Source organism: Sapajus apella, unplaced genomic scaffold, assembly GCF_009761245.1.
Source record: "Sapajus apella isolate SASKATOON/1434 unplaced genomic scaffold, GSC_monkey_1.0 scaffold15, whole genome shotgun sequence".
Lineage (NCBI taxonomy): Eukaryota > Metazoa > Chordata > Mammalia > Primates > Cebidae > Sapajus > Sapajus apella.
The window spans coordinates 584,094-611,273 of NW_022436955.1; the positions used below are offsets into that span (position 1 = coordinate 584,094).

The 27,180-nt window shown below is 41.2% G+C and overlaps 2 protein-coding genes and 2 long non-coding RNA genes across 6 annotated transcripts in view; 1 reads left to right on the top strand and 3 right to left on the bottom strand.

Annotated features, from left to right (window-relative positions):
• The window catches only part of AMFR (autocrine motility factor receptor), a 53,912-nt gene extending 35,926 nt beyond the window's left edge, over nt 1-17,986 (bottom strand). The window contains exons 1-4 of one of the 3 annotated variants that reach the window (XM_032283909.1): nt 17,522-17,986; nt 7,706-7,798; nt 2,653-2,817; nt 1,234-1,386 (exon numbers count right to left, since the gene is read on the bottom strand). In XM_032283909.1, coding sequence (XP_032139800.1) covers nt 1,234-1,386; nt 2,653-2,817; nt 7,706-7,798; nt 17,522-17,776 — 666 coding nt within the window. In that variant the 5' untranslated portion in view covers nt 17,777-17,986. Of the gene's footprint in view, nt 1-1,233; nt 1,387-2,652; nt 2,818-7,705; nt 7,799-16,104; nt 16,688-17,347; nt 17,428-17,521 lie in introns of those variants that run through there. The other 2 variants (XM_032283910.1, XM_032283911.1) reach the window with 2 other exon arrangements.
• Nucleotides 2,443-20,705, top strand: LOC116555414. Its single transcript, XR_004270527.1, has 3 exons — nt 2,443-2,518; nt 6,718-6,721; nt 20,677-20,705. It is a non-coding gene; the product is annotated as an uncharacterized LOC116555414 (long non-coding RNA).
• NUDT21 (nudix hydrolase 21) overlaps nt 19,549-27,180 on the bottom strand; it is a 25,432-nt gene continuing 17,800 nt past the window's right edge. Inside the window, exon 6 of the mRNA XM_032283918.1 lies at nt 19,549-19,614. Coding sequence (XP_032139809.1) covers nt 19,564-19,614 — 51 coding nt within the window. The 3' untranslated portion in view covers nt 19,549-19,563. The remainder of the gene's footprint in view (nt 19,615-27,180) is intronic.
• Nucleotides 21,865-26,956, bottom strand: LOC116555410. Its single transcript, XR_004270523.1, has 2 exons — nt 26,794-26,956; nt 21,865-25,500 (listed from the first exon to the last, which is right to left on the bottom strand). It is a non-coding gene; the product is annotated as an uncharacterized LOC116555410 (long non-coding RNA).

Consider the following 27,180-nt stretch of genomic DNA (forward strand, 5'->3'; position numbering starts at 1 on the left):
CCTCTACAAAAAAACAAAAAATCAGCCAGGCATGGTGGTTCATGCCTGTGGTCACAGCTATTAGGGACACTGAGATGGGAGGATCACTTGAGCCCACAAGGTGGAAGTTGCAGTGAGCCGAGGTTGCACCACTGCACTCCAGCCTGGGCAACAAAGTGAGACCTTGTCTTAAAAAAAAAAAAAAAGACATGTTTCATTAAGAAAAAAGTCCTATTAATCTAGTAGAATAAAACTATTATTTATGTTTGAGCTTAAATTCCTGTTTATAAGTAAAACATTTTACATGAGAAACTCTATAAGAAATGTTTTAAAATATCAAATCTGTAATATGATAAATTATCTTGAATAAACAGTAACTAGCTAAAATAAAAGCATATACTATAGTATGACCTGACAGGCCTAGGTTAAATGTGTTTATTTTCAGGTATACACTTGTCAAAGTTTGGACTAGTATTGTATTAGTTGAAAGTCAGAGAACCAAAAACGGCAAATAATACTATAGTATTATTCTAACGGTGCTTTGTAATAAAATATATCTAAAGCAAAGGAAATAAGTCAGTGTAAATAGATTTTTCAACAGATTTTGTGTCAAGATGAAATACAGTTGTATATTTTTCATATACAGAATACTTTCTGTATTGAATACTATTCAACTAAGATTACATGTCCTATTATTTATATTAGGACTATTATATTTTATTTATAATATTATATCATAATTAACATTATGTATTTAACTGTTCCTTTTCTAATTTTACTTATACTACTAAATGTATTCCAAAGTGAATGCTGTCAAACAGAAATAAACTTTAACTCTGCTCCACAAAATTCCCAATTAGTTTAAACTTAGTGTTTTGATATTAGCCAGTTAGCTTCACTTTATCTAATATCTCATTTTTTAATTAATAATACTAATTATGGGTAAAAGTACTTTGCCTTTGGCCGGAGGAAAATCATGAATAGATCAGATTTTCCTTCAAAATGATGAATACAGTTTACATATTCGTTATTCTGTAACATATTTATACCCCATGTAAAGAAAGAATTACATAAAATACCACATAAAAGCATTCAGTACCAGTACCCAACACACAAAAAGGAACTGAAATGCTTGTTAAAACTAAGACCAAATATCCCCGTCATTTCATGAGTGAAAATAACCTGTCAAACATCCAACTTCCTTGAAAACAGACAGAAACACAATCTGAGCAAGTCCTGTGTCCAGCATCTCACCTCTGCAGCCATGAAAGCCAAGGTGTGCATTCCATGGGTGTAGCCAGTGATGCAGCAGACAGCTGCCAGTCCACAGCATGAAAGCAGCATGGCAACCAACAGAGACAGGACTCGACCATGGCTGCTCATAGGCGTGGTGGGCGAGAAGGAAAGCTGAAATGCACACAAAGGGAAACTGCTCATTCTTCTTCATGGCAGTGTTAAACTTTACTGAGAAATTCAAGGTCAGTCTTGGCTTCTCTGCTTCGGGTTCTGTGCTAAGCACAGAAATGCATCCCATCACTATATGGTCCAATTCTACAATAACCCAAATATGAGCGTGAGCTGATATTTGGAGATCCTTATCATTTAATTTAGGTATGCATTATATTTCTCTCTCTTACTCTAAGGATCTTCCTAGCACTAGGATTATAAACCTCTAGAAGCAATGTTCCAAGGGTATATAACTCTCTCCTCTCACCTTCAACAAGACTCAGGACAGTGCCTATTCTGTTGTGTTTCTCAATCTTGCTCTAGTCCTCCCTGAAATTGGCATTCCCAGTCTGTTCGGGCTAGGACAACTGAAATGCAATCCAGGCGCAGAGTTAGCACTATTACAATGTGATGTCAGCATTACGCAAGTAGAGGCAACAGCCTGAAAAGAGGGCCTGGAGCTGCAACTCCTGAGGTTGCAGGCGTAGATTTTTAAAAAAACCAGTTTGGGAGGTTAGAAGCTCCAGTTTGTGACTGCAAATGAGGGTTGAATGTGAAAGAAATAAAGGTTTTGAGAGTGGGATTAACTCCCACAGAGGTGCAAGGTCCATGTGGACTGGGTACAGACAGGGAAAAACAAGGCCCTGGAGTGGCTTTAACTGAGGGGCAGCATTGTAGGTGCACACTTATCTGGGACTCATGAGATTACTTTAGGTCACTAATGGGTGGGGGTTCACCCACACAGCTATGGTCTGAAACCAAGTGGCTCAGATCTTGTACCAGATATAAAATAATTCACTTACGCAACCAAGGAAGCTAAGGGAGCTAATTCAGTCCTGGCCCAGGGGTGGAAATCGTATAAACTAGTCAGAAAGAAGAGCTCCGAGAACCAGGGTGAGTGGAGGGAGACGGAGAAAATATCTAGAAAAGACCAGATTTTATCGTTTATGCATCAAGGTTTCCTTGCACTGTGATCAAAACAGTTTGCATAGGTGAAGTGTAATGTAATATACTGCAGGGCTGGGAGGAAAGCTCCCTAGCAGACATCAATTCTGCATCTCTTGGCTGCTGCAGAAAGTTCTTCAAGAAACAGGTAATGGGGGCCTGATCTAGGAGTCTTCCCAGGTGAGCTACCCGGACCATGCCTTCTGTGGCTCATTCATGTTACACAATTCAAAGCTGGCAAACGTGTGACTAAGCAAGCAAAATGCTTGGCTAAAAACTCACATATTCAAATCGATCCTTGCAGAGCTGAACCATCAGGTGTAGAAAGACAAGTCCAGCAAACCAGAGGCACCACATGACCACCTCTTCCACCGTCTGGACATTCAGCACACCAAAGATGAAAATAAACTTGTAGAAAATAAAATTCCAAAATTTGTCTTTGAGATGCTAAAAAAGAAGAATGTTTATGAAGGTGAGTATCATCATACCTACCCCATTTAACAGAAGTTACCATAACAAAAGCTGGCTTCTACGGAAGATATATTCTGCACTCGGCTTTCCAACACTTGTCCTCAAGAAAACAGAGGGAAAAACAAAAAGCAGCCATCTGAAGAAGACACCCAGAAAGTAATCTGTAAGCTCTGAACTGTAACCCTAAATCAATTATGGAATTTTGGCTATTAAAAGGATAGTGACATTAGTTTAGTAACTTACATATTAAGAAATAGGCCAGGCACAGTGGCTCATGCCTGTAAACCCAGCACTTTTGGAGGCTGAAGCGGGTGGACAGCTTGAGCTCAAGAGTTTGAGATAAGCCTAAACAACATGGTGAAACCCCGTCTCTACCAAAAAAAAAAAAAATACAGGCCAGGCACAGTGGCTCATGCCTGTAATCCTAGACCTCTGGGAGGCCAAAGTGGGCGAATCACTTTAAGTTACAAGTTAAAGACCAGCCTGACCAACATGGAGAAACCCCATCTCTACTAAAAATAAAAAATTAGCTGGGAATGGTGGCAGGCGCCTATAATCTCAGCTACTCAGGAGGCTGAGGCAGGAGAATCTCTTGAACCCGGGAGGCAGAGGTTGGCTGAGACAGCGCCATTACCCTCGAGCCTGGGCAAAAGACCAAAACTCCACCTCAAAAAAAAAAAAAAAAAAAATCCACAAAAATTAACTGGGCATGGTGGTGCACGTCTGTAGCCCCACCTACTCAGGAGGCTGTGGTAGGAGGATCAGTTGAGCCCAGGAGGTCAAGGCTACAGTGAGCCATTATTGTGCCACTTCACTCCAGCCTGGGCGACAGAGCAAGACCATGTCTCAAAAACAAGAAGAAAATGCTTATATTTTTCATGCACAATGAAAAAGAATGGTAAGGGCCATTGGTATCATTTTTACTACTTCTACCTTCCAGATTCTTACACAATAAAAAGATAAGCCTTTTTTTTTTAAAAAAAAAAAAGTTCTTCAATTTAAAACATAACACAACCATTTGTCAGCTCATAATAAATGGGGCATACAAAGTACAAGGAAAATGAAAAATGAGGGCTTAACATTTTTATGAATTTTCTTGTCTTTTCCCTATGTGCAAAACACATTAATTTTTGCACACTGCTTTCTTTCATCTGTTGTATTGTGAGAACCTTACCAACAATGTCAATGAATATTCTCTGAATATGCCAGTATACCATTTTAATGGCTTAAGATAGACAATGAAACTGTTTAAAATTTTCACCATTCAAAAAAAACATTATAATGAGGGTTGGGCGTGGTGGCTCGCACACGTAATCCCGGCACTCTGGGAGGCAGAGGAGTGTGGCTCACTTGAGCCCAAGACTTTAAGACCAGCCTGAGTAAATCCCGTCTCGAATAAAAATACAAAAATTAGCTGAGTGTGGCAGCACATGCCTGTAATCCCAGCTACTCAGCAGGCTGAAGCACAAGAATTGCTTGAACCTGGGCGGTGAAGACTGCAGGGAGCCAGGATCATGCCACTGCACACCAGCCTGGGCAACAGAGCAAGACTCTGTCTCAAAAAAAAAAAAAAATTGTGATGAGTATTTTTGTATGTATCTTTGTATGAGTTACTTCAGCACTGTCAAATAAAAAATTACAAATGTTTTTATGGTTTATAATAAGTAAAATCTACCTAATTTCCAAAGCAGTCATGTAAGTATGGGTAGTGTGTATGCATATCTGCTTGACTGTACTCTTTTACACTGAGGGCTTCCAGTTTTAAAAACCTTCACTAACCATGAAATAAAAGAGAGCAGCCAGGCGCAGTGGCTCACGCCTGTAATCCCAGCACTTTGGGAAGCTGAGGCGGGAGGATCACGAGGTCAAGAGATAAGACCATCCTGGCCAATATGGTAAAACCCCGTCTGCACTCAAAATACAAAAATTAGCTGGCCATGGTGGCGCATGCCTGTAGTCCCAGCTACTTAGGAGGCTGGGGCAGGAGAATCACTTGAACCCTGGAGGTGGAGGTTGTAGTGAGCTGAGATCACGCCACTGCACTCCAGTCTGGCAACAGAGCTAGACTCTGTCTCAAAAAAAAAAAAAAAAAAAAAAAAGAGCGCAATAAGGAGGATACAATTCCCCCACATGTTAAAGTAGACTATCAAGCCATCTAGGAGAACCGAGTGAAGAGAGTAAGAATGGAAGCATGACTCTAAGTATACTTTTTTTTTTTTAAAGAGACAGAGTCTTATTCTGTCATCCTGGCTGGAGTACGGTGGCCAAGTTGTAGCTCACTGCAGCCCCAAACTCCTGGGCTCAAGTACCATAACAGGCACTAAGCACTTAAAAAAAAAAAAAAAAAATCAAAAAACCTCCTTGCTCTAAGCCTCCACTTAATCATTTTAGATATTCGAGGTCTTTGCCTCCAGCATGACTCTATTTCTAGAACTTTAAGCACCCACAGAGCAAACCTATGTCAATTCTAGAGAGTTCTAACTCAAAAAGGTTCTTCACTGATGCTACTGGATGACATTAAACATAAAATAAGCCAATATAGAACAGCAGGGAAGATACGACCAATGCTGGAAAAACCAAAAGTGTAGCTGGATAACAAATATGCTCATTATAATCACTTCTTGATCTAGTAAAAAATCCCCAAAATACTTATAAGTAAACATCATACTTTCTGTAAATTTCAACCTGGACAGCTCATGCCTGTAATCCCAGCACTTTAGGAGGGAGGAGGCAGAAATTATAGTGAGCCGAGATCGGGCAGATCACCTGAGGTCAGGTGTTTCAGACCAGCCTGACCAACATAGATAAATCCCGTTTCCACTAAAATTAGTCAGGTGTGGTGGCGCATGCCTGTGTTCCCAGCTACTCAGGAGGCTGAGGCAGGAGAATCACTTGAACCCAGGAGACGGAAATTATAGTGAGCCAAGGTCGTGCCATTGCACTCCAGCCTGGGCAACAAGAGTGAAACTCTATCTCAAAAATAAATAAATAAATAAATTTCAAACTGATAGAACTAAACTTTTAGGGAAAATAAAGTATAGCCCACTGGTACCAGATCAATCCACCAAGCCTGCCTGGGCTGACCAATTTCTGGTCTACAAATCAAAAATTTGAAGGAAAACTTGAAGTATCAAAAGAAGCATTTAAGCTGGTTGTGGTGGCTCATTTCTGTAATTCCAGCACTTTGGGAGGCTGAGGCGGGCGGATTGCTTGAGCTTAGCAGTTTGAGACCAGCCTGGGCAACATGGTAAAACCCCGTCTCTATAAATACCGAAACAATCAGCCAGGTGTGGCACGTGCCTGTAGTCTCAGGTACTCAGGAGGCTGAGATGAGAGGATTGCTTGAACCCAGGAGGTTGAGGATGCAGTGAACAGAGATTGCACCACTGCACTACAGCCTGGGTGACAGAGCAAGACCCTGTCTTTCCCCCGACCCTCTACCCCCCAAAAAAGCAGCATTTAGAACCTATCTGGGAGACCTCTAGAGTTGATACTGGAGAAAGTACTGAACACTAACTAATAAAAAATCTCTTGGAAAACAAAATAGTCCTGCTCACAATGGCATTTAAGGGCTCAACCACTGAGTAACACGTGTCAGCTCTAAACTAGGACTTCAGCTGATTTTACAAAACGAGATTTGGGTTGAAAAGGGTTAAGTAAAGAGAGAATGAACACTGCACTTTGAACACAAAGTAAATCTGTTGTTGTGCTTTTCATGTAGTAGGTTCCTGTGTCTTATCACTGGGATAAAATAGAATACAACAGTTTTGTTCTTACGTTGAGATTTTGAAGGCCAGTTCTAAATTCTTACTTTAAAACATACCATGCCAGGCGCAGTGGCTCATGCCTGTAATCCCAGCACTTTGGGAGGCCAAGGCAGGTGGATCACCTGAGGTCAGAGTTCAAGACCAGCCTGGCCAACACAGTAAAACCATGTCTCTACTAAAAATTCAGTCTCTATTAAAATTCAGTCCACTGAATATGGATTGTAAACAAAAACTGGCCAGGTGTGGTGGTGCACGCTTGTAATCCCCAGCTACTTGGGAGGGTGAGGCAGAAGTGCTTGAACCAAGGAGGCGGAGGTTGCAATGAGCTGAGATCATACCCTGCACTCCAGTCTGGGTGACAGAGAAAGACTCTGTCTCAAAAAAAAAAAAAAAAAAAAACCATTCTACACCCTTCCCACCTAAATCCTTGGGGAACTGCCAATCTATATAGCATGCTTGTGGCATAATTCTTCATTGAAAGTGTCCCCTCCCCATTCTGAGCGTCACTTCCCAATGTCAGACAATCTCACCTAAAACAAGAACAAATCATCTAATTTTATGCTTATAAAACAGTGATTCTTAATTTACCTTTCCACAGAATCTCCTGGTAAATTCTTTTGGAAAAGAACCCACATTCTATGGGGTAACATTTATGATCATTCAAAACGAAACCAATCTAGGCTTCTTTAAAAACAACATTCCTAAAAGTCACGGAGAAAAAAATGCTATAAAAAACAATATTTGGACAACTTGGCTACACTGAATATGGGCTGTGGATTAGACAAAGTAGTTTATCAATGTTAAATTTCCTAATTTTAATCACTGTGCTGTAAAAATGCCTTTGCTCTTAGAAAATACACACTGAAGTATTTAGGGGCAAAAGGGTAATGATGTCCACAACTTACTTTCAAATGACTCAGAAACAAAAAGTATGTATAAATAAAAAGTGAATATTAAAGCAACTAGAACAAAACACTGGATAAAGGATACATTGTATTCATGGAACTTTTCCACACATCTGAATTCGTAAAAACACAAAGTTTAAAAAAAAAAAAAAAATCTAGTCACAAGAATCCATCCTTTCAGTGTAGACTTACCTGTCTCTCACTCACTCGAAGAGGGCCAAACACAATACACTGGATGAGCTTAGCCACCAACATCAAAACACAGCAAGCAGTATTTACTAGAACCTGTACACAAATCAGAGAAAGGAAGTTTATTTCCTCCTGCTGAAAAATAAAAGCAGCTCTAAAAATCTCATATTAAGAATCCAGCCATCATTTCCAGTGACAAGTGAGTCTTTCTGTTTGTCTCCCAATGCAAGATAAGTAATATCTGAAAGCACACACTGTTCTGGCCAGTGGGTGTAGGGATGACGATTGGGAGGAGAGGCACCAGCTCAACAGCTAAGTCACAGCACTTGTACCAATATATACCCTACACCCTCCGGCAGGCCACCTCATGTTTTAGCCTTAACTGAATTGTGTGCACACTTTGTACTACATGTGCAAAACTATATGAAACTTGTAAACTACAGGTCCCTCCCAAGTACCTCATTTCTGACATTATTTTTGGTAGCCTTCAAGAAAACTATTCTAGAAATTGAAGTTACCATGAAGAATAAAATCCAGCACCCAGAGATTCTGTCTTACCAAACAAACAGGAGATAAGGGTATGAGTGTGGATGATCACAAAAAAAGTCTCATTATAAGGAACTAATAACCAAAATATATATAGAGAGAGAATATTTTAACATTTATTGCAATGGAAAAGTCTTTCAACCAAAAGATAAATGTTCTTCATGCTTGGCGTTGGCTTTGAAGTAAAGGTTGTGTGGCATTGTAGTGTGGTAGAATCGGGAAAACAGAAGAAAAACAAAAATTGGTGAGAGGGGCTAAGAGATGAAAGGCAACCTGGGGATGCCAATGTAAAACCAAGGCCTTCTTCAACAGTCTATGAGAAAACTTAAAAAAAAAAAAAAAAAGCCCTAAGTGATGAATATCCTTACACCTACACAACCAATCTTAATGCTTACAAAATGGAAGAGTTGGCTGTCCCCAACCAAGAGATTAGTGTGGGGTATCACATTACTCTGAATAGCCCCCAAAAGCCAAAAGGACCTTGATAAAGACAGTAAAGACGACTTGTTGAGAGCAATTGAAAAGGAACTCCAATTCAGTCAAGCTGCTTCTGCCTTTGACTCACTAAATTTACCATATTACCTTTGCCAAGTCACTCTTCCCTCTACTTATAAAAGCAAGTGATAATTTTAAATAAGAAAGAAAGGGGATAGAGGAGAGTAATTTAAGAAAGAAGATCCCTGAGATCTCCTCAGGGTCTGTTACTTAGTACCTCCAACCACCCCTCCTTTGGGAGAACACTTAAAGGCAGCCCTGATTCATTACAAATGATTACAATTCTTTCTGTCTGATGGGCCAAGGAAGTATGTAATATATTTTTAAAGGCTCAAAACAAAAATAGTTCTGCTGAAAAAATAAACTGTTTTGGTACTTAAATCCTTCAAACAACCAGGAACAAAAGCCCAAACTAGTTCCCCCAAATATCCTAATTTGTGCAACAGGCCTATTCAAAACGATCCAGATTGCTACCAGGAGCCTGGTCAGCTCACACTTGTAATCCTGGCACTTTGGGAGACCAAGGTGGGAGGACTGCTTGAGACCAGGAGTTTGAGACCAGCCTGGGCAACACAGCAAAACTCTGTCCCTACTGAAAAATATATAAAATTTTTTAAAAAGGAAAAACAATTCAGGTAACTTAAAATGTTCATTTTTAAGGTGATGAAATAGATGCTAAAAAGACTCACCTTTGTTGTGATCTAACCAGTCAATCTCAGCCACACTAACTAAGCGAAATGTCATAAGAAAAAAACCACAACCCTTCACGTCACATCCCCTAGCCAAACATGCCCCAACTTAATTACAACACAATTGCTTAAAAGGATTCTTCCTATTTTTACATGTAGGCATATGAATTGTAAAAATGAATGCAACACATTTAGCACTTGTTCAAGGCATGTGGGAAATCAGCAAAATGAGAGAGCTCTGAACCCTAAACTCAAAGAGCTTTTAGAACCTACAAGAGATAGAACATAGTAAGCAATTTAACAGAAGGCCAAGCAGGTTACTACGAGAGTAATGATGGAGAAAAAAAACAAATATAGGGTCGCTGAAACATTTCTCTGTTCCAAATAGCACTCTCACACTCATCCTAAGTTATCAAACAAAAAATAAAGTATTATTCATTATTTCTCAAACTTTTTAAAATAAAGGTCTGTTTTTTGGTTTTGCTTTTTTCTGACAGCCTCACTCTGTTGCCTAAACTGGAGTACAATGGCTCAATCTCTGCTGACTGCAACCTCCGCCTTCCAGGTTCAAGCTATTCTCCTGTCTCAGCCTTCCAAGTAGCTGGGATTACAGGTGTGAGCTACCACACTAATTTTTGTATTTTTGTGTAGACACAAGGTTTCACCATGCTGCCCGGGCTGGTCTCGAACTCCTGGGCTCAAGTGATCCATCCACCTCGGCCTCCCAAAGTACTGGGATTACAGGCATGGGCCACTGCACCCGGCCTAAATAAAAGTCTCTGAGTTCAAAATAAAGTATAAAAAATGTATATCTTTAATTTATCAAAGAAAAGGTAAAAGTCTCTCATAATCCCATCACCCATAGACAACCGCTTCCTATTTTAATTTAAATGAAGATCTGAAAATTAACATGGCTAAACAGGAAAAAAAAAAAAAAAAAAGCCTTGAGAAAGTATACTGATACTAAAAAGAGAAATTATGTAAAAAGGAGATAAGCTGTTGTGAACTTTGTAGCCAAAGCTACAAAGGGTTAAAAGCAACTAAAAATTATTTTAAGATTATCAACAAAGATTTTAAAAACACCTTAATGATTATTAATAACTATTTGTCTATTTAAGGAAAAATGCCTTAATGATAATTATTATATGTTAATTACAAATACGGACTGGGCATGGTGGCTCAACTCTTTAATCCCAGCACTTGGGGAGGCCAAGGTCCAGGGGACTGCTTGAACTCAGGAATTCAACACCAGCCTGGGCAACATAGTGAAACCCCATCTCTACAAAAGATACAAAACAGCCTGGTGGGGTGGTATGCACCTGTAGTCTCAGCTACTGAGGAGGCTGAGGTGGGAGGATCTCTTGGGCCCAGGAGGTCAAGGCTATAGTGAACTGTGACTGTGCCACTGCACTGCTCCAGCCTGGGAAACAGAGTGAGACCTTGTCTCAAATAAATAAATAAATAATATTGTGTCATACCTAAAGCTTCCCAATTTCAGTTAACAAAAGCTTGAAAAACTGTAAACACAACTGAGCATCCCTAATGCAAAAATCCAAAATCTGAAATGCTTCAAAGTCCAAAACTTTTTGAGCACCAATATGGTGCCACAAGTGGAAAATTCCACTTGACCTCATGTGATGAATCGCAGTCAAAATGCAGGCTTACAACAGTTTACCCAGAGTCCCTATGGGAAAAATGAAACTTCCTTCAGGCTATGTATATGAAGGACATAAGAATCTGGCTCTGTTGCCCAGGCTGGAGTGCAATGGTGTGATCTCAGCTCACTGCAACCTCCACCTCCCAGGTTCAAGTGATTCTCCTGCCTCAGCCTCCCGAGTAACTGGGATTACAGGCATGAGCGACCACACCCAGCTAATTTTTGTATTTTTAGTAGACAAGTTTCACTATGTTGGCCAGGCTGGTCTCAAACTCCTGACCTCAGGTGACCCTCCCACCTCTGCTTCCCAAAGTGCTATAATTACAGGCGTGAGCCGCCATCCCAGGCCTGTACCCCTTAGCTTTTATATCCTGAGCATGCATTATCTATTTTTAAATTTTTTTTTAAAAGTTTAGAATCTACTAAACTAATCTGACTAGTTCTGAAATTCCACATCATTTTTCTCACCATATGATGACAAACTGATGAGTAACAAACCAAAACAAGTTCGCCTGTTATAGCACAGTATTTCAACTACAGCTGGGCGTGGTGGCTCATGTCTATAATCTCAGCACTTTGGGAGGCCAAGGCAGGTGGGTCACCTGAGGTCAGGAGTTCAAGACCAGCCTGGCTAATGTGGTGAAACCCCATCCCTACTAAAAATACAAAAAATTAGCCAGGCGTGGTGGCACACATCCGTAATCCCAGCTACTTGGGAGCCTGAGGCAGGAGAAACGCTTGAGCCCAGGAGGTGGAGGTTGCGGTCAGCTAAGATCGCACCACTGAACTCCAGTTTAGGCAACAGAGCAAGACTCTGTCTCAGAAAAAAAAAAAAAAGAAAAATTCAACCGTATTACAACATTTCAGAATGTTTCTTATAGCTATAGTGCTGTCAAAACTTCAAATCATTTTTAAAAACTCACCATATGCCTTTTTTTTCCAGTCTACACAAAATAAAAACAAGTTTTACTTGTCCCTGGACAGAATGTAGCAGGTCAGACAGTAACGATCCCAGCAACCTTGACTTACTCAACCTCAAAGTTAATTCCCTTCACTGCAAGGCCTGGCAGGAAAATGTCCCTTCCAGAATGGTTCTACTCTTCTACTGGAGAAAACAGAAACTAAATTATAAAATTGTTAGGACTGCCTGGGAGGAAAAGAAAGAAAGGTGCATTTATCACCATGTAACCCTACAGGTGTTTTTGACCTTGTAAAATGCTGGCCACCAATGGGGACCTATTTATGAGCTTGCAAAGACATGGGATTAAACTACCAGGAACTGTTTCCAAGACATGGTCAATCTGGATATTAATCCGATTCCTGCCTAGGCCAGCACCCTGTGCCCCCCACCATTTGGTAGTTCCCTCCCTTTAAGGACAATCCACATATTGTCACCTCTCTGCAGGCTCCCAGACACGAACACATAATACAAACATGCACACACTCCCCCTTATCACATAGATGACCACTGTGTTCCTCCTTTAACAATACTAGGGAAATAGATGAGAGTTCTCATGCAAAACATGCCTAGGACTAGGGTGCTCAAATAGCAGTCACCTTCTCCCACACCTGGAAGGCATTCCTTTTATTTTTAATTTATCTACGCTCCCACCCAATTATTTATGAGTTTAGTATTTTTTCCTTCAGCTGCCCAACATTTCTGGACCTAACATTTTTCTCTCATATACCTTGAAATCATTAACTTATAAAGACTCAAACCTAGGAAGTCACCTGCAGCTCTTAAGTTTTGTTTTTTGTTTAAGACAGGGTCTCACTCTGGCCCAAACTGAAGTGCAATGGCACAATCACAGCTCACTGTAACCCTGAGCCTCTGGGCTCAAATGATCCTCCTTCCTCAGCCTCCCAAATAGCTAGGATGACAGCATAGGCCACTATGCTCAATTTGCATAATTAAGTCAGAACCTTGACAGTAGTTTCATATTTCTATTTCTCCATTTACATGCCTTGCTCTTAGAATTTTAGAAGCAGGTATTTTATATTTTTTAAGGGTTGTAAAACTAAGTAAATAAGGAAGTTGCAGAGCCTAAAATATTCACCATCTGAGAGCACGTTCAGAGGAAAATTGGCTCACTCCTATTTTAAAGAGCCTATTTTAACATGACTATAGTGGTGGCTAATTTTTTATTTTTATTTTTTGTAGAGACAGGGGGTCTCCCTATGTTGCCCAGGCTCCTAAGCAGCTCCTTGGCCTCAGACAATCCTCCTACCTCTTGCCTCTGCCTCAGCCTCCCCCTCCCAAACTGCTGAGATTACTGGTGTGAGCCACTGAACCCAGCCTTAAGTTTATAATAATGTGAAAATAGTTTCTTTAAAATAGGAGTCAGCCAGTCTTTCTCTAAAGTGCTCTCAGATGGTTAATATTTTAGGCTCTGCGACTTCCTTAATTTATTTAACTTGTTTTACAACCCTTTTAAAATATAAAAGCCATTCTTAGCTGTTAAGACAAAAATAGGCCTAGCCAAAATAGGCTGCAAGTTTGCCAATCCCTGTTCTAAATAGTCAATTCACTTTTATCCACTTTTGCTGGTGGTTATTTATCCCCTTGAGAGTTCTATTTAAATAATATTATTTGCATAATTAAGTCAGAACCTTGACACTAGTTTCGTATACCTATTTCCCCACTTACCGTCTTGCTCTTAGAATTTTAGAAGATATTTAAGAAAGCAGAAAAGGGAAATAATAAAAGTAACGAGTAAGAATAAAAAAAAAAAAAGCCAAAACACCCGAACAATCCAAAACCATGCTAGAATGAACCAAAAGAGGCAGCTTAATGGAAGCGTTATCTGAGCAATGTAAAATAGCCTAGAAATGAATAACAAAATAAAAATCCATCTCGAATGAAACTTTAGGATCGAAGTTCTAGAAAGACATGGGGAAACAAATGAACAGGTCAAACCCACGTACTTGTTAGAGTAAAAACCCTGAAGCCCCCAACTACTAAATCCATTCTCAATGTCATGCCTGAGGGCCCACCTGGAGAGGCCTCCTTGGAAGTTTTAGGTCACCAGATCTCCCATCCTCTTCCCAATTTATATAAATCTATCTTCCATACTGCTCCCAGACTATCTTCTAAAAAACAAAAATCATGACAGCACTGCCACTCTTCCATGCCCCACCACCACTCAAACCTTATCAATGGCTTCTCACACTCCACAAAATACTGTCCACACTCGGTAGGGCAGGCAAGGTCAAGGTTACATGACCCCATATCCTAGCCTCTTCCTAGATCAGTTTTTCAACCACTAGTGATCCCTCCAATCACCCAGGGCATTCACTAAAATGAAGATTCCAAGGCTCCACCTTTCCCTCTGAAATGGATCCTCAGGGAAACTATACTTTACAAGTGCCCCCATGACAACACACCAGGCTGCCAGAGATCCACACTTTAAGAAAGAAACCTTCAAAGGGGTTGCTCACCTCCTCCTCTCACAGCAGAGCCCCCTGCGCCACCTCCTTCACCCCAGGTATCCTCTTCACCTTCTCAACTTCCCTCTTAAATCAGAAGATTCAAGAGATTTGTAATATAACAGCCCAGCTTCTGGACCGCTCTGGCCGTGCCCAGCACTGTCCTCCCCACGCCAGACCAAGCTCCACTTGCTGGTTTCTCTATCTGGAATACCCACTGCTGCTGATTGAGACCCTTCCCACCTTCCAAGCTGATTCAAACACCACCTTCCATGAACCCGTCCTTAGGCACAATTCCTTTCTTTTTCCTCCAAACTCCACTTCATTTTGTTTATCTATTAGCACTTATCAAATTTTGCCATATTACTGAGGGTAGGGGAAAGTGTTTCTTGTTCACAGATATGTCCTCCAGAGTGCCCAAAATAACACCTTCAAAAGGTTTTAAATTGAGTTAGTTCATCAAAACCTCCTGTGATGTTATCAGACCAATATTATTCTAAACTGGGCTCTACAAAGATAAGTCTTAGGAATTCCAATATGTTAAACCATATCTAGCAGCACTTGCACTGGCAGAAGGCTCAGTCTGTTTTGTCTTGGTTGGCCTTGCCAGGCAGTGTTTGTGAAAAAGTTGAATCTGAATTCAGTAGAACTGGGGGAGGGCGCAAGGAGGATCCAGTTGATAAAGACACCAACACATACAGTATCCACTCAACAATCTTATCTGTCCCACCACTGGGGAAGGCTTTTGAGATTGTCACTTCTACCCAGCTGCTAAAGGAGAAACTACATATACACTCAGTGATGAGACAAACTCACAGTGAGCACAAGGAGGATCTGAAAAACCAAGGCAGGCCAAAATAAACACGTGGAGACCCCAGAGGAAAGATGGAAGACAGCACAGGATCAACTGAGAAATGAAAACATCGTCAGCGGAGAGCCAGAAGTGATAAACCGGCCTGAGGTAAGACCTCTACTGAAAATGCTTGAAGAAAAAGAAATGTCCTAAAAAGTAAACATCATCACAGAAAAATCAACAGCCTTTACGTAATGTTTTCGGAAGAGGTATTAACCTTAGAATCTGAGCATGGCTTTTACCAAAAGAAAGTCTTGGAAAGGGGGGAACCATTAAACAATACCAGTGTTTTTTTTGTTTGTTTGTTTGTTTTGAGATGGAGTTTCACTCTTGTTACCCAGGCTGGAGTGCAATGGCGCGATCTCAGCTCACCGCAACCTCCGCCTCCTGGGTTCAGGCAATTCTCCTGCCTCAGCCTCCTGAGTAGCTGGGATTACAGGCACGCACCACCATGCCCAGCTAATGTTTTGTATTTTTAGTAGAGACGGGGTTTCACCACGTTGACCAGGATGGTCTCGATCTCTTGACCTTGTGATCCACCCGCCTCGGCCTCCCAAAGTGCTGGGATTACAGGCTTGAGCCACCGCGCCCGGCCAATACCGGTGTTGTTACGTAAATAAAATAAGGGTTCCTTCTCAAAGGCTAATTTATATCTTACACTTAAAAAATGTCAGAGACTACATTATAATCTTAACATTTGGCAAAAACACTCTCCACATCACTGTAAGTTGTTTACCTGCGAACTCAAATGCAAAAACAGATTTGAAATTAAGCAAGAGATGTTGAGTTCTTCCTCTTCTCCCTTCTCTGGGACCATAAAGTTCAGCTTTACACAGCAGTAGAACTTCACTCTTCACTGCCTTCTACTAAACTCTCCATCAGAAGGACCAGGAGACTTAATCCACAGCCCACAGAGTCCATAAATCCCACTGCTTTCTAATGAAGCACAGTGGGACTAATTATAACAAATGAGTTGCATATCATCCTATCAACTTGGAATATTAATCTCTCAGTCATTTACAGCCTACTCTCAAACCCAAATGGGAACCTGCAAGGAGACAAGATCCAGGAAGCCACAGCAAATCCAAATGAGACCTTCAATCCTAGAGTAACTTTTCTGATCACTGTGGGGTTTATATAACAAGTATTCAAGGCCAAGGTGAAAGCAAAATTCTCTCGCCAAAATACCGTTGTTCTGCTCAGTCTGAAATTATCTGTTGTAAGGAACAAAACCAGCATGTGTGCCTTATCAATGCTGCTTATCTCGCAGGGACAGACAACCTGGCAACTTTGTGTTACAATAGATCCTCAAATAAGAAACATTCAGTTAAAATGATGGGCTGCCTCTTGACACTGCGAATGTTTTGCTGCGTTCAGACATCAAAGGAAAACTGTCATGAATCATCAGGTAAAGGCAGCAGAAAAGGAAGCACAGTTGGTCTCGTTTTTGTTTTATTGAACAGCTCCCAAAGGGGACAGTCGAATATGGGAAGTGGCAAAAAAGTTGTGGGAGACGGTCTCTCACTAAAGGGAATGTCGAAACACACGCTAGTGCCGAAAATTCCCGCATACACAACGTCTGAATCCTCCTCTCTGCCTTCTCTTTGTCGAAAGGAAACCCGCTAACAACAATCCCATGCTTGACTAAGTGGGAAAGGCTTTCAACTTCCCTCCACTTCGTCCAACCCTCGGGGTAACGCACTCCCAGGGCCCGACCTCCCCTTGAACCTACCCTTTGAAATCTAGTTTCTCCCCAGGGTTCCTCAGAAAACCCGGCCCCTTCCTCCCCACTGCCGCTTAACCCCTTCCCCTGCTCCGGGCCCGGCCAGTGCCCCGGCGCAGACCCTCACCCGCCGCTTCCCCAACCCCCTTCCCGGAGCCCCCAACCCTGCCCTGCCCCTCCGGGCCTCCTCTTCGCAACCCTACGCGTCGTTCCTCTCGCTCGTGCCCCCCCTATGTCCCCCCGCCCAGCGCCTCACCCCTCTCCCTAGTCTACGCTCCCGCAGGCAAGGCCGCGCCCCCCAGGCGTTCGCCTTCGGGGGTCCCTGGCGGAGGGGCCCCTAGGCCCACCCACCACGCCCCCCGCAGATAAAGGGTGACGCGGCGGACTCCCGCCCCCGCGCCTGCCCCGCGGGCCGGGCCGCCTCGCTCACCCACACGAAGAGGCTGTCAGAAAGCAGGTACTGGGCCACGTCGCGGGCCCGCGGTCCCCCGGCGCTGGGCCCGGCGGGCACCGGCTGCTCGGGCTGCAGCGAGGCCGTTAGCGGGGCCGGCTCGCTGGGGCCGGCCTCCGGCTGGCTGAGCGCGCGGTAGGCGCTGACGATGGTTCCCAGCAAGGCCAGGCCGCTGAGGCCCGTGTAGGTGCGGAGGCTGGGCCAGGGGAAGCGCTCGAGGAAGAGCAGCGGCATGGCGGCAGCGGCGGCCTCCGGCCCCCACGCCTCCTCGTGCTGCGGCCGGGCCCCTGCGGCGGCCTCGCGAACAGCGCCCACGGGCTCTGGCGTCGCTGCCGCAGCCGCCGCCGCTGCCGCCGCGCCGGGCCAGGCAGGGTAGCTGCTGGCTGCTGGCGCCGCTCCGCCCCGCGCCGCTCCCGCTGCTGCCCCTGCCGGCGCGGAAGAGCCTCGGCGGGCTCGGGGCAGGCCGCCGCCCCCAGCGGGACGCGGGCGGGACGGTCGCGGGGGCGCGGCCTTCGTCCCCCGCCCCCAGCGGTCGCGCCGCCGCCTCGTGGCCGTAGGCCCGGCCCTCAGGCCCCGGGGGCCGGCACCCAGCATAATCCGCCGCCGGCACCCCGGCTCGGCTGGGTCCGCGGAGGCAAAGGACACCTGCTCCCGCCGCGGCGCCGGCGTCACTCGAGCCCGCAGGCGCTGACGGGCGGGCCGGGCCTCAGGGTGCGGGAAACCCCGGCCACCAGGCCGCCAGCCACTTGCCCCCGCATTAACCCTCCAAAGCAGGTTACCCCGAGCACTCCTAGGGGCCGAGCAGCTTCCCTGGTCCCCGAAACCCCAGAAGAAAGAATATTAATAAACAGTCTTTCAAGTTTCTGCTGTTTACTAGTAACCTCCAGCGGAAACTAAAAAATGAACCTGATTTAGCAGGAAATAAAAATGTGTCCCTCATACACCAGAAGTGAATGTCAAATGGTGCAGCTGTCTTGGAAAATAATCTGTCCTTTCCTCAAACAAAAGTGACCCTTTGACCCAGTAATTCCACTCTAAATGGAAACATACCTCCACACAAAACTTGTACACAAATATTTATACTTATTATAACAATCAAAAGATGGGAACAACGCTAATGTCCATCCGAGTGATGAGTGGATATATGTATATCCATACAGTGAACTATTTGGCCCTAAAAATGAACTGATACTTGCTACAATATGGACAAACCTTAAACTGGTTCTAAGTCAAAGAAGACAGCCACAAGGATCCACGTGCTGTGATTCCATTGATATGAAATGCCCAGAATAGGCAAGTACATAAACAAACACAGAACTAGATTGATGGTTGTTAGGGGTGGGAGGACAGGGCAGTAGGGGGTGATAAAGGGTGCAGGTTTAAGAGACAGTGTCTGTGGCCCAGGCTGGAGTACAGTGGCACGATCATGGCTCACTGCAGCCTCCACCTCCTGGGCTCAAGAAATCTTCGTGCCTCAGTCTCTCTAGTAGCTGGGATTACAGGAATATGCCACCACACCTGGCTAATTTTTAATTTTTGTAGACGGGGTCTTACCATATTGTCCAGACCAGTCTGTGGCTCCTGAGTTCAAGTGATTCTCCCAGCTTGGCCTCACAAAGTGCTAGGATTACAGGTGTGAACCACTGGCTGGGATAGGTTTGTTTTTGAAGTGATAAAAATGTATAATTGAGGTGATCATCACACAACTCTGAATTGAAAAATCATTGAATTGTACACTTCAAATAGTTCCCAGTATGTGAACTGTATCTCAATAAGCTGTTACCAAAGGAAAAAAAATGTGTTACCATGAGAGTTTCATTCCTCTTGCATCCCCAAGGCCTCTTAATAGTTCCTAGCCCATAGTAGGTGCTCTGTCCTAAATATTTGTAGTTTTCCAAACTTCCTAAAGGACTAAATTATCTTTCAAGGTCTGTTTCATGCCTATTCTAAAAGTCTATTAACTAGAAAACAAAAGATCTCTTAGGCTTACCATCCACTTTGGAATTTTTAGAAACATCTTGTTAAAGGGTGTTTTTGTTGCAATTGCTAAACAGTCTTTGATGAATATTTGGCTTTACTGGGACAGGGAGTGGTCTTACCTCTGCAAACATGCATTTTTTAAATACAAGGTCTACATGAATACTAGACTTGAATTCATTTTGGTTCTCTTCCCACAGCCATTCGATTAAAATGCCAAACTTTAAACTTTATCAGTAAAATAAATGAAAGCTTTATTTTGAAAAAATATTGTAATTTTCCAGGGAAGTGTTCTACTTTGCAAGTCAAGATCTGAGCCACGGTAACTTTTAAACCACTAACTGGCAATCTTTATTCAATCCTAGCCACAACAGTTTTAAACTATCACCAACCAAATTTGACCTGTCATTATTAGAAACAGGCTGCTGTTAATAGATGTGCCCTTATTAAACTTTTAGAAGCTTAACTTTCTGAAACTTCATATGAACAGGGGAAATTAACCCAACTATATACGTTTTTTTTTTTTTTTGGCTTTTAAAAAAAAATTAAATGATTTGCATTTGGATCTTTTACTAGAACTAACAATTTTTCTACCATTATTTTTACCTTTCCCACTCCAAGAAGGTACTTTGCACAAATCATTGTCTCAAGGAAGGACATTTTAGGAATTGCATCTTACTCCATGAGAGGACCAGGGGAGGAGGCAGGACCCAAGACGGATGAATGCTTAATGTGCTTGGGGAAACTGGATCAGCATATACCTGTCAGCTGTGTCCCGAGCCCCAAGTATGGCAGACAGATGACAGTATCAGACTTTTGAGAGGCTGGTCCTGCTTGGACAAGAATCAGTAGAGTCCATGATGAAAGCTAGAGCTCTGCCTTCACCACTACCTTCATTTCAGAATACCACTATGCCTTAAATCTAGATGTGAGACTTCAAACAGGTCCTTCACATCCATTATGACTGATAGACTGAATTTCCTGCCATCTTTGTGGTATGGTGTTTGACTTGGTTTGACTTAAAGGGAATAATTATTTCAGACAAATCCGTTTGTGTGGAGTAAGATTCCTACTTAGGCCGGGCGCGGTGGCTCAAGCCTGTAATCCCAGCACTTTGGGAGGCCGAGGCAGGTGGATCACGAGGTCAAGAGATCAAGACCATCCTGGTCAACATGGTGAAACCCCGTCTCTATTAAAAATACAAAACATTAGCTGGGCATGGTGGCGCGTGCCTGTAATCCCAGCTACTCAGGAGGCTGAGGCAGGAGAATTGCCTGAACCCAGGAGGTGGAGGTTGTGGTGAGCCGAGATCACGCCATTGCACTCCAGCCTGGGTAACAAGAGTGAAACTCCGTCTCAAAAAAAAAAAAAAAAAGATTCATACTTAGATACAATGCTATTTTCATTTTAAAGATATCTACAGTCCTTTCATATTCATGACTTCATTTGATTTTCACCATCATGTGAGATAGGCTGAGTGGCTTTGTTGTTGCTTAAGATTCTCAAATCCTAGAAGCTGAACTTCACTCTCTAGTCCAGTAGCTCTAAATGTACTCCCATAACATGCTAGTGTTTCATCAACTGGACCAGTATGTTCCACAGCTAAATCTGGCAAAGGGAAAAATAACCAACTCTTCAAGTTTTTAGAGGAAAAACTAACTGATACATTTCCATTTGTAGCTTTTCTTTCATATTTATTTTTCATAGATCTTTGCTGCCTGCTATAAAATACACAAGTGGTGAAGTTTTCAGAAAAACCTTTCAATTTATCAAGTTTCAAACTTCTGTTCAGATATAAAGGCTGAAAGGCTACAGTTTTATCAGATACACATATATTCCCATATTTTGGGTAAACTTCCTATTTGACATGACATTGAATTATCCAGTATTACATATGCAGCAAGCATGGAGTGTGTCATAGAACATTATGACTTCCAGGCAAGTTTGAGAAAACAACTAAAGGAATCAACACTCTCTTTGCAGATGAGGAAACTCAGAAACTCAGTCCCCAATAATATGGACTACACACAGTTAACAACACAAATTGTGTAGCAACTTCTAACTTCTTGCCTTCATGTTCCAAATCTAGTGACCCCTTCACACCGCAGGAAACTAAGTCTGCTAAAAACACTGCTAACACACAATGAGAGGTGGGAGTGTGTGGGGCACAAGGAGAGGGCAACATCAATGACCCAGGTCATCAGGCCCTTGCTATTACGCTAAGCTGTCTCTTACCTAAAGGCCCGCAGCCACTCACAAAGAAGAAAAACCATGCAAGATTTTCACTAGCACAGTAGGGTCAGCAGCCACACATACAGGATTATCTCAAAACAATCACAGAGTCATTCTCTTTCAAATATTTTTTATTGAAATGACAATAAAATAAAAAAAGAACAGTGATCATTTTTAACCAAACTTTTACTTTACAAATATAAAAATATAACCAAAACTTGTTTCCTTTATACATTTTCCATAAACGTAATACCAGAAAAGTTCTCAAAGCCAAGCTATAAATGAGGCTTGTATACTATGTCAACACAATAACCAAAAGTTTAAATTTCCAAATACATGACCTTTCCCTCAACAGAACAGCATAATCAATATATCTTCCCAACTTATCTCTATTTTACGATATGATCCATCACTAAATTACAAAATACACCTAAATTGGCTTAATCTAGACTCATCTAGGTTTTAGTTTTTCCACAAAAACAAGCTTAATAAATATAATACCAACTAATATTAAAATGTATTTTATGGCTCAAGTCAAATTACAGTATTAGGTTTCTCATCACTTATTTGAACAACAAAGGCAAACTGCTTGAAATGAGTCCAGTTTACCCCAAATAATCAGTGATGTGTAAGTGGAGTAAGTATGGGAAAATCCAATCTTATTCTACAGAAAGCTGACTTATACTACAGTCAACAACCACTAAGCCTTCTTTGGCAATGAAACATACAAAATTGCAAACTCTGAATCAGTCTTAGTGATTGGCACATACTGTTCCAAACACTATGAACTAGTAAAAACATTACTTGAGGATGGAAAAGCTACCCCAAGCATTTCATCTCAAGTGACTGGGCAAGTACTTTAAAAATAAAGTCGTTAAAAAGCCAAGAGCATAAGAGTCACAACATTTAAGAAAGGGAATTTAAAGCCAATTGCTTGCTGGCCTGCTGAATTTGAAGTACGTCTACCTCTCACTTCTAATTAAACATGGAAGAAACAGACTGGCTAATTTGGTTACACTTTGTCCAAATACACTACTAACTTAATGAAACCCCTAAATATCCAAAATAATAACTGAATGCTAGTTACAAGACAATAAAAAGTTTAAAAATCTTCCAAATGGGCTGTTAACAGTACAAATTCAAGTGCAGAATTATTATGCCATTTTAACTATTATCTACTTAAAAAAAAATCACAATGGTCTTCATCACACAGCAAAAAAACAAATCACTCTTCTCCAAAGGGAAAGTCCACCTTAAACGTAACCACAGACAATTGTGTAAAACTTTTTAGTTTTTTCCCGCTAATCTACTAAAGATTTTCCAGTGTCATTTAGTAGTTTTACAAAGAATATGCACTATACTTGGATTACTCAGGGAAAATAAGATGATATATATACTGTAGTTTTACAATGCAAAAGAGAGCTTTCACTTTAGACAAATGTACAACATAGGAGGCACCAAAAAATATGGGTTTATTAATCAAGAGCCCATTTAAAAATGATTCAGCATTTAGTATGTAGATTTGGAATGCAGTTTCTGGAATTGTAGACCTCACATATCAAAAGAGCTTAGTGTTAAAACAGTACCCTATACCATCTTCTCATACTGTAGACACCTACCAGATTTAATTTCCCCTAGTTCCATTATTTCCATCAGAAAACCAAAAACAAATTATTGGGATTCACCTGTAACTCACCAGAGCAAAAAGTTTTTAATACTTCCATTTATGTTATGAATTTTACATTCAAAATCAGATCTCTTACATTCCAAGGTTAGTAACCCAGCCATCCTGAATCAAAGGTTTTTGTCAACTAGACCTTAGTGTATGGATGACTGGCTCACATATAGTATATTGGGAAGAAGTGAAGAAGTAGGAAGAAGTGAAGAATTTCTTGGTCAAAGCTTAAGTTACAAAGAACATTAGTGGCCTTGAATCAGATAACTTCAAATCAAACACTCCTTATTAAGAGCACTTTATAAAACACACAATCTAACTCTCTCCACCCTCCCCAAATTGCAAAAGTGAGCATCTGAAATGTGGCTGCTGTAGCTTTTCACTCAGAAGCAATTATGGAAGGTGAGCTGAAACAACCTATCTTCATCTCCACTTCCCCCAATCTAAAGGTCTTGTTCCCCAATCTAAAGGAACAGCTGAAGGATGCAGCTAATCAATGAGTTACCAGCGAAACACATTACATGCTAATGTAGGCTAGAGGGGCAGAACTGTTAGGGGCAGGAAGGAAAAGGACAATTCACAGAACTAGTGGCTTTTTCAAAGGAAATCGGAACATTTTTGGTCATGGAGACTGGTACTCACCTACCACTAAGAACATGCACAGTTAGTTAGTCACTACTTAACAACCACGTGAGGGTTCGGCATGACCCCAACTAAAAAGCTAGAGTGTTTATGAATATAATTGCTTTGCTACACTTAGCCTGATTTCCTGAAGTATAATATACCTTTGACATCAAGCAATATTCAGGAAAATAGCCCTGTGATTGGCATCATAAAAATCTAAGAACTAATCAAAAGTTCATTTCTATTAAAAATCTTTTTTTTCTTAAGTAGCTGCATCTGGCAAGACTTTTGTTTATATTAAGCCTATAGTCAACAAGTCTGTAATAAAGCATACAAGCTATACTTTGATCATTAAATAATGACACAACCAGCAAACTCCTTTGCTCTAATATTTTTTATTCCCTCAAATTTGATCCAAATTTATCGGTATTTTAAGAAGTTTTTAAAATTTGGTATTTTTTCCTTATGCTGACAAAATCTGTCCTCTGCCTTGCCCCCAGTTTTCGGTGGATTCACATCATTACAAAATATTTTTGAAGGCTGTCATTTGCTAACACCAAATTTTCTTCTCTATGTATATAACTTCAAGTTCATTGAATATTTATGCAATCTCAGAGTTCAAAACCTAATACATCCACTTTTAGAAATTTCCTTCACAGATCACTATTTTTACCATGGCTTTAAGAATAAGACACATAATTTCACAACAGCTCAAACAATTAATACCCCCATTATGTGAAGAAAATTCTGAGCTCTAAATGAGTCTCTTCTTACACCAATTCCTATGATTGCTGATTTAGCCAATTTTAATAGTTTCTGATATGTTTAAGGTCCGTTGCTTGCAAACCAAGGCCTGAATGGTTATAAAATGTACTTACTGGTCAGTAAGTGAATTGTACTGGGAGATCTCTGTAACACAGCTCACTTAGGAGTTGTACCTTGGACTCAATCAGACAAAGTTTTCAAAAGTAATGGAAGCTCTTCATCACAAAAATCTAATACACTCTTGGAGTATGTGCCCAAGAATGGTATCAAAGCAAGGGTCCAATAAACTTGACTGACCTAAACCTGTCACTGTGTTGTTAACATTCACCAGCCTAAGGTGGGGGGTGGGGAGATGATCCTCACCTATAAGAATTGTAGAAGTTTAATGAAAAGTTAAAATTTAAAAGGAAGTCCATTTTTTTTAATGTTCTACAAAAAAGTATGAGTAGAACCAAAAGTAAATAAACATTATCACATTTGTTTACACCACTATCTAGTTCTTCATATTAATTTTACCATTGAAACAATAGAAAGTAGGTGGCAATTTAGGGATCGCAAAAGAGATAAAACCAAAAAAACTTTTCTACCACATTTATTCTACACTGTGTATAGCTGTGCTCACAGAGACAAGCGGCTCCTTTAACTTCTCCACTGCGCAGGAATTCAGTTGTATATAAAATTGAACCTGAATTTTAAAAAGAACAATAACTTTATTAAAGACAGTATTATTCACATACTTCCACATTAGATAAAGAAATTTATCTGGATGTTTCTACCCTCCCTTAACATGTCTTTTTTTTCCCCCTTCAAATGTCTTTTTACCACGTTTGGCATTTTCTATACCAATTTTCTCTCACTGGTCACACCTTATGCATTAAAAACACTGTTGCTGAACACTTATAATAAAAAAATTTAAGACTGTAAATTTGATTAATTATCCACTAATAAGTTCCTTGAAGACCCAGGAAAAGTTTCTACATGTCCTTATACTCTGACTACTCAGCACAGTTCCTGCACTTGACAACTAGGTGTTTGAATAAATAATATGACTCTTTTTCCCCCATATGCATTTCAACTTGCAACCTACCAGAAGGCCAAAGTGGAGGGGCAAAAGATAACGTCTGATTAGTGATGAAGTAGAAAGAGCAATTTCATACTCAATAAGCTTTCACAAAAGGCCAATATCACTAACATTTATTAAGTACATACCAGATTACTGGCACTGTTGTAAGCATTTTATATGTATAATTTCACTTGGTCCTCACGATCCTCTGAAGTAGAGACTACTATTCCATTTACAGATGAAGAAACAGGCAAATAGGTATAATAGTTTGTCCAAGGTCACACTGTCAGCAAGTATTGAAGTTGGGATTCAAATCCAAACACTGACTGCTGAATCTACATTCATAACCGCCATGTTATTCTGCAATTCCTATCTATGGCTGGCTCTAATGAAGACCTCAATCAGTACAAGTGAACTTTTAAAAAACTGCATTTCTTATCACTCTGTCTAAAGATTCAAACCCCACGTAAAAGTTCAGGACCTAATCCCACACGCCCAATTTGGGCCAAAATATAGTAAGCCTCAAGTTTCAAAAAAGCAAAGAGAATATATTACACCAAGAAATTCAATTTGCCACATTTTTATACAGACAACTCCACTCATATTTACATACTGTTGACTGCTATTTAATCATCTCTTCTTTGACTAAAGACATCAACCTTAACTCTTGAGAATATCAGAATCAGGGAAGAGCAGCTGCACAAATACTGGAATGTCATGCCAAAATGTAAGAGTCTGGGAACACTATTGGTCAGTCACAACTAACCTATGGCTTGCACATGACCTAAGAGTCTATCAGCTTACTTAGTTTCCTTAAAGACCAAAATTCACGAACTATACCTTCTCAAGTGGCTCAGAATATTTTTAATTTGACAGTTAATATAGATGAACCAAAAAATGTTCAACTTTCTGTACCTGCTCAACAGCTGAGGGAGACTAGAAATGATGGGTCCATATCCTGGTGCATTGTCATACAATTCAAACAATGGTGCAGCTACCAGCTTATAATTTTTAGGGACTGCAAACAAGGCTAAAATAAAACAGAATTCATTATTTATAAGTTCTTATATAATCACTGCTTCCATTTCATTTTTAAATTAATTACCAATTTTACATGTAATAAAAAGTTTAGCCGGGCACGGTGGCTCAAGCCTGTAATCCCAGCACTTTGGGAGGCCGAGGCGGGTGGATCACGAGGTCAAGAGATCGAGACCATCCTGGTCAACATGGTGAAACCCCGTCTCTACTAAAAATACAAAAAAATTAGCTGGGCATGATGGCACGTGCCTGTAGTCCCAGCTA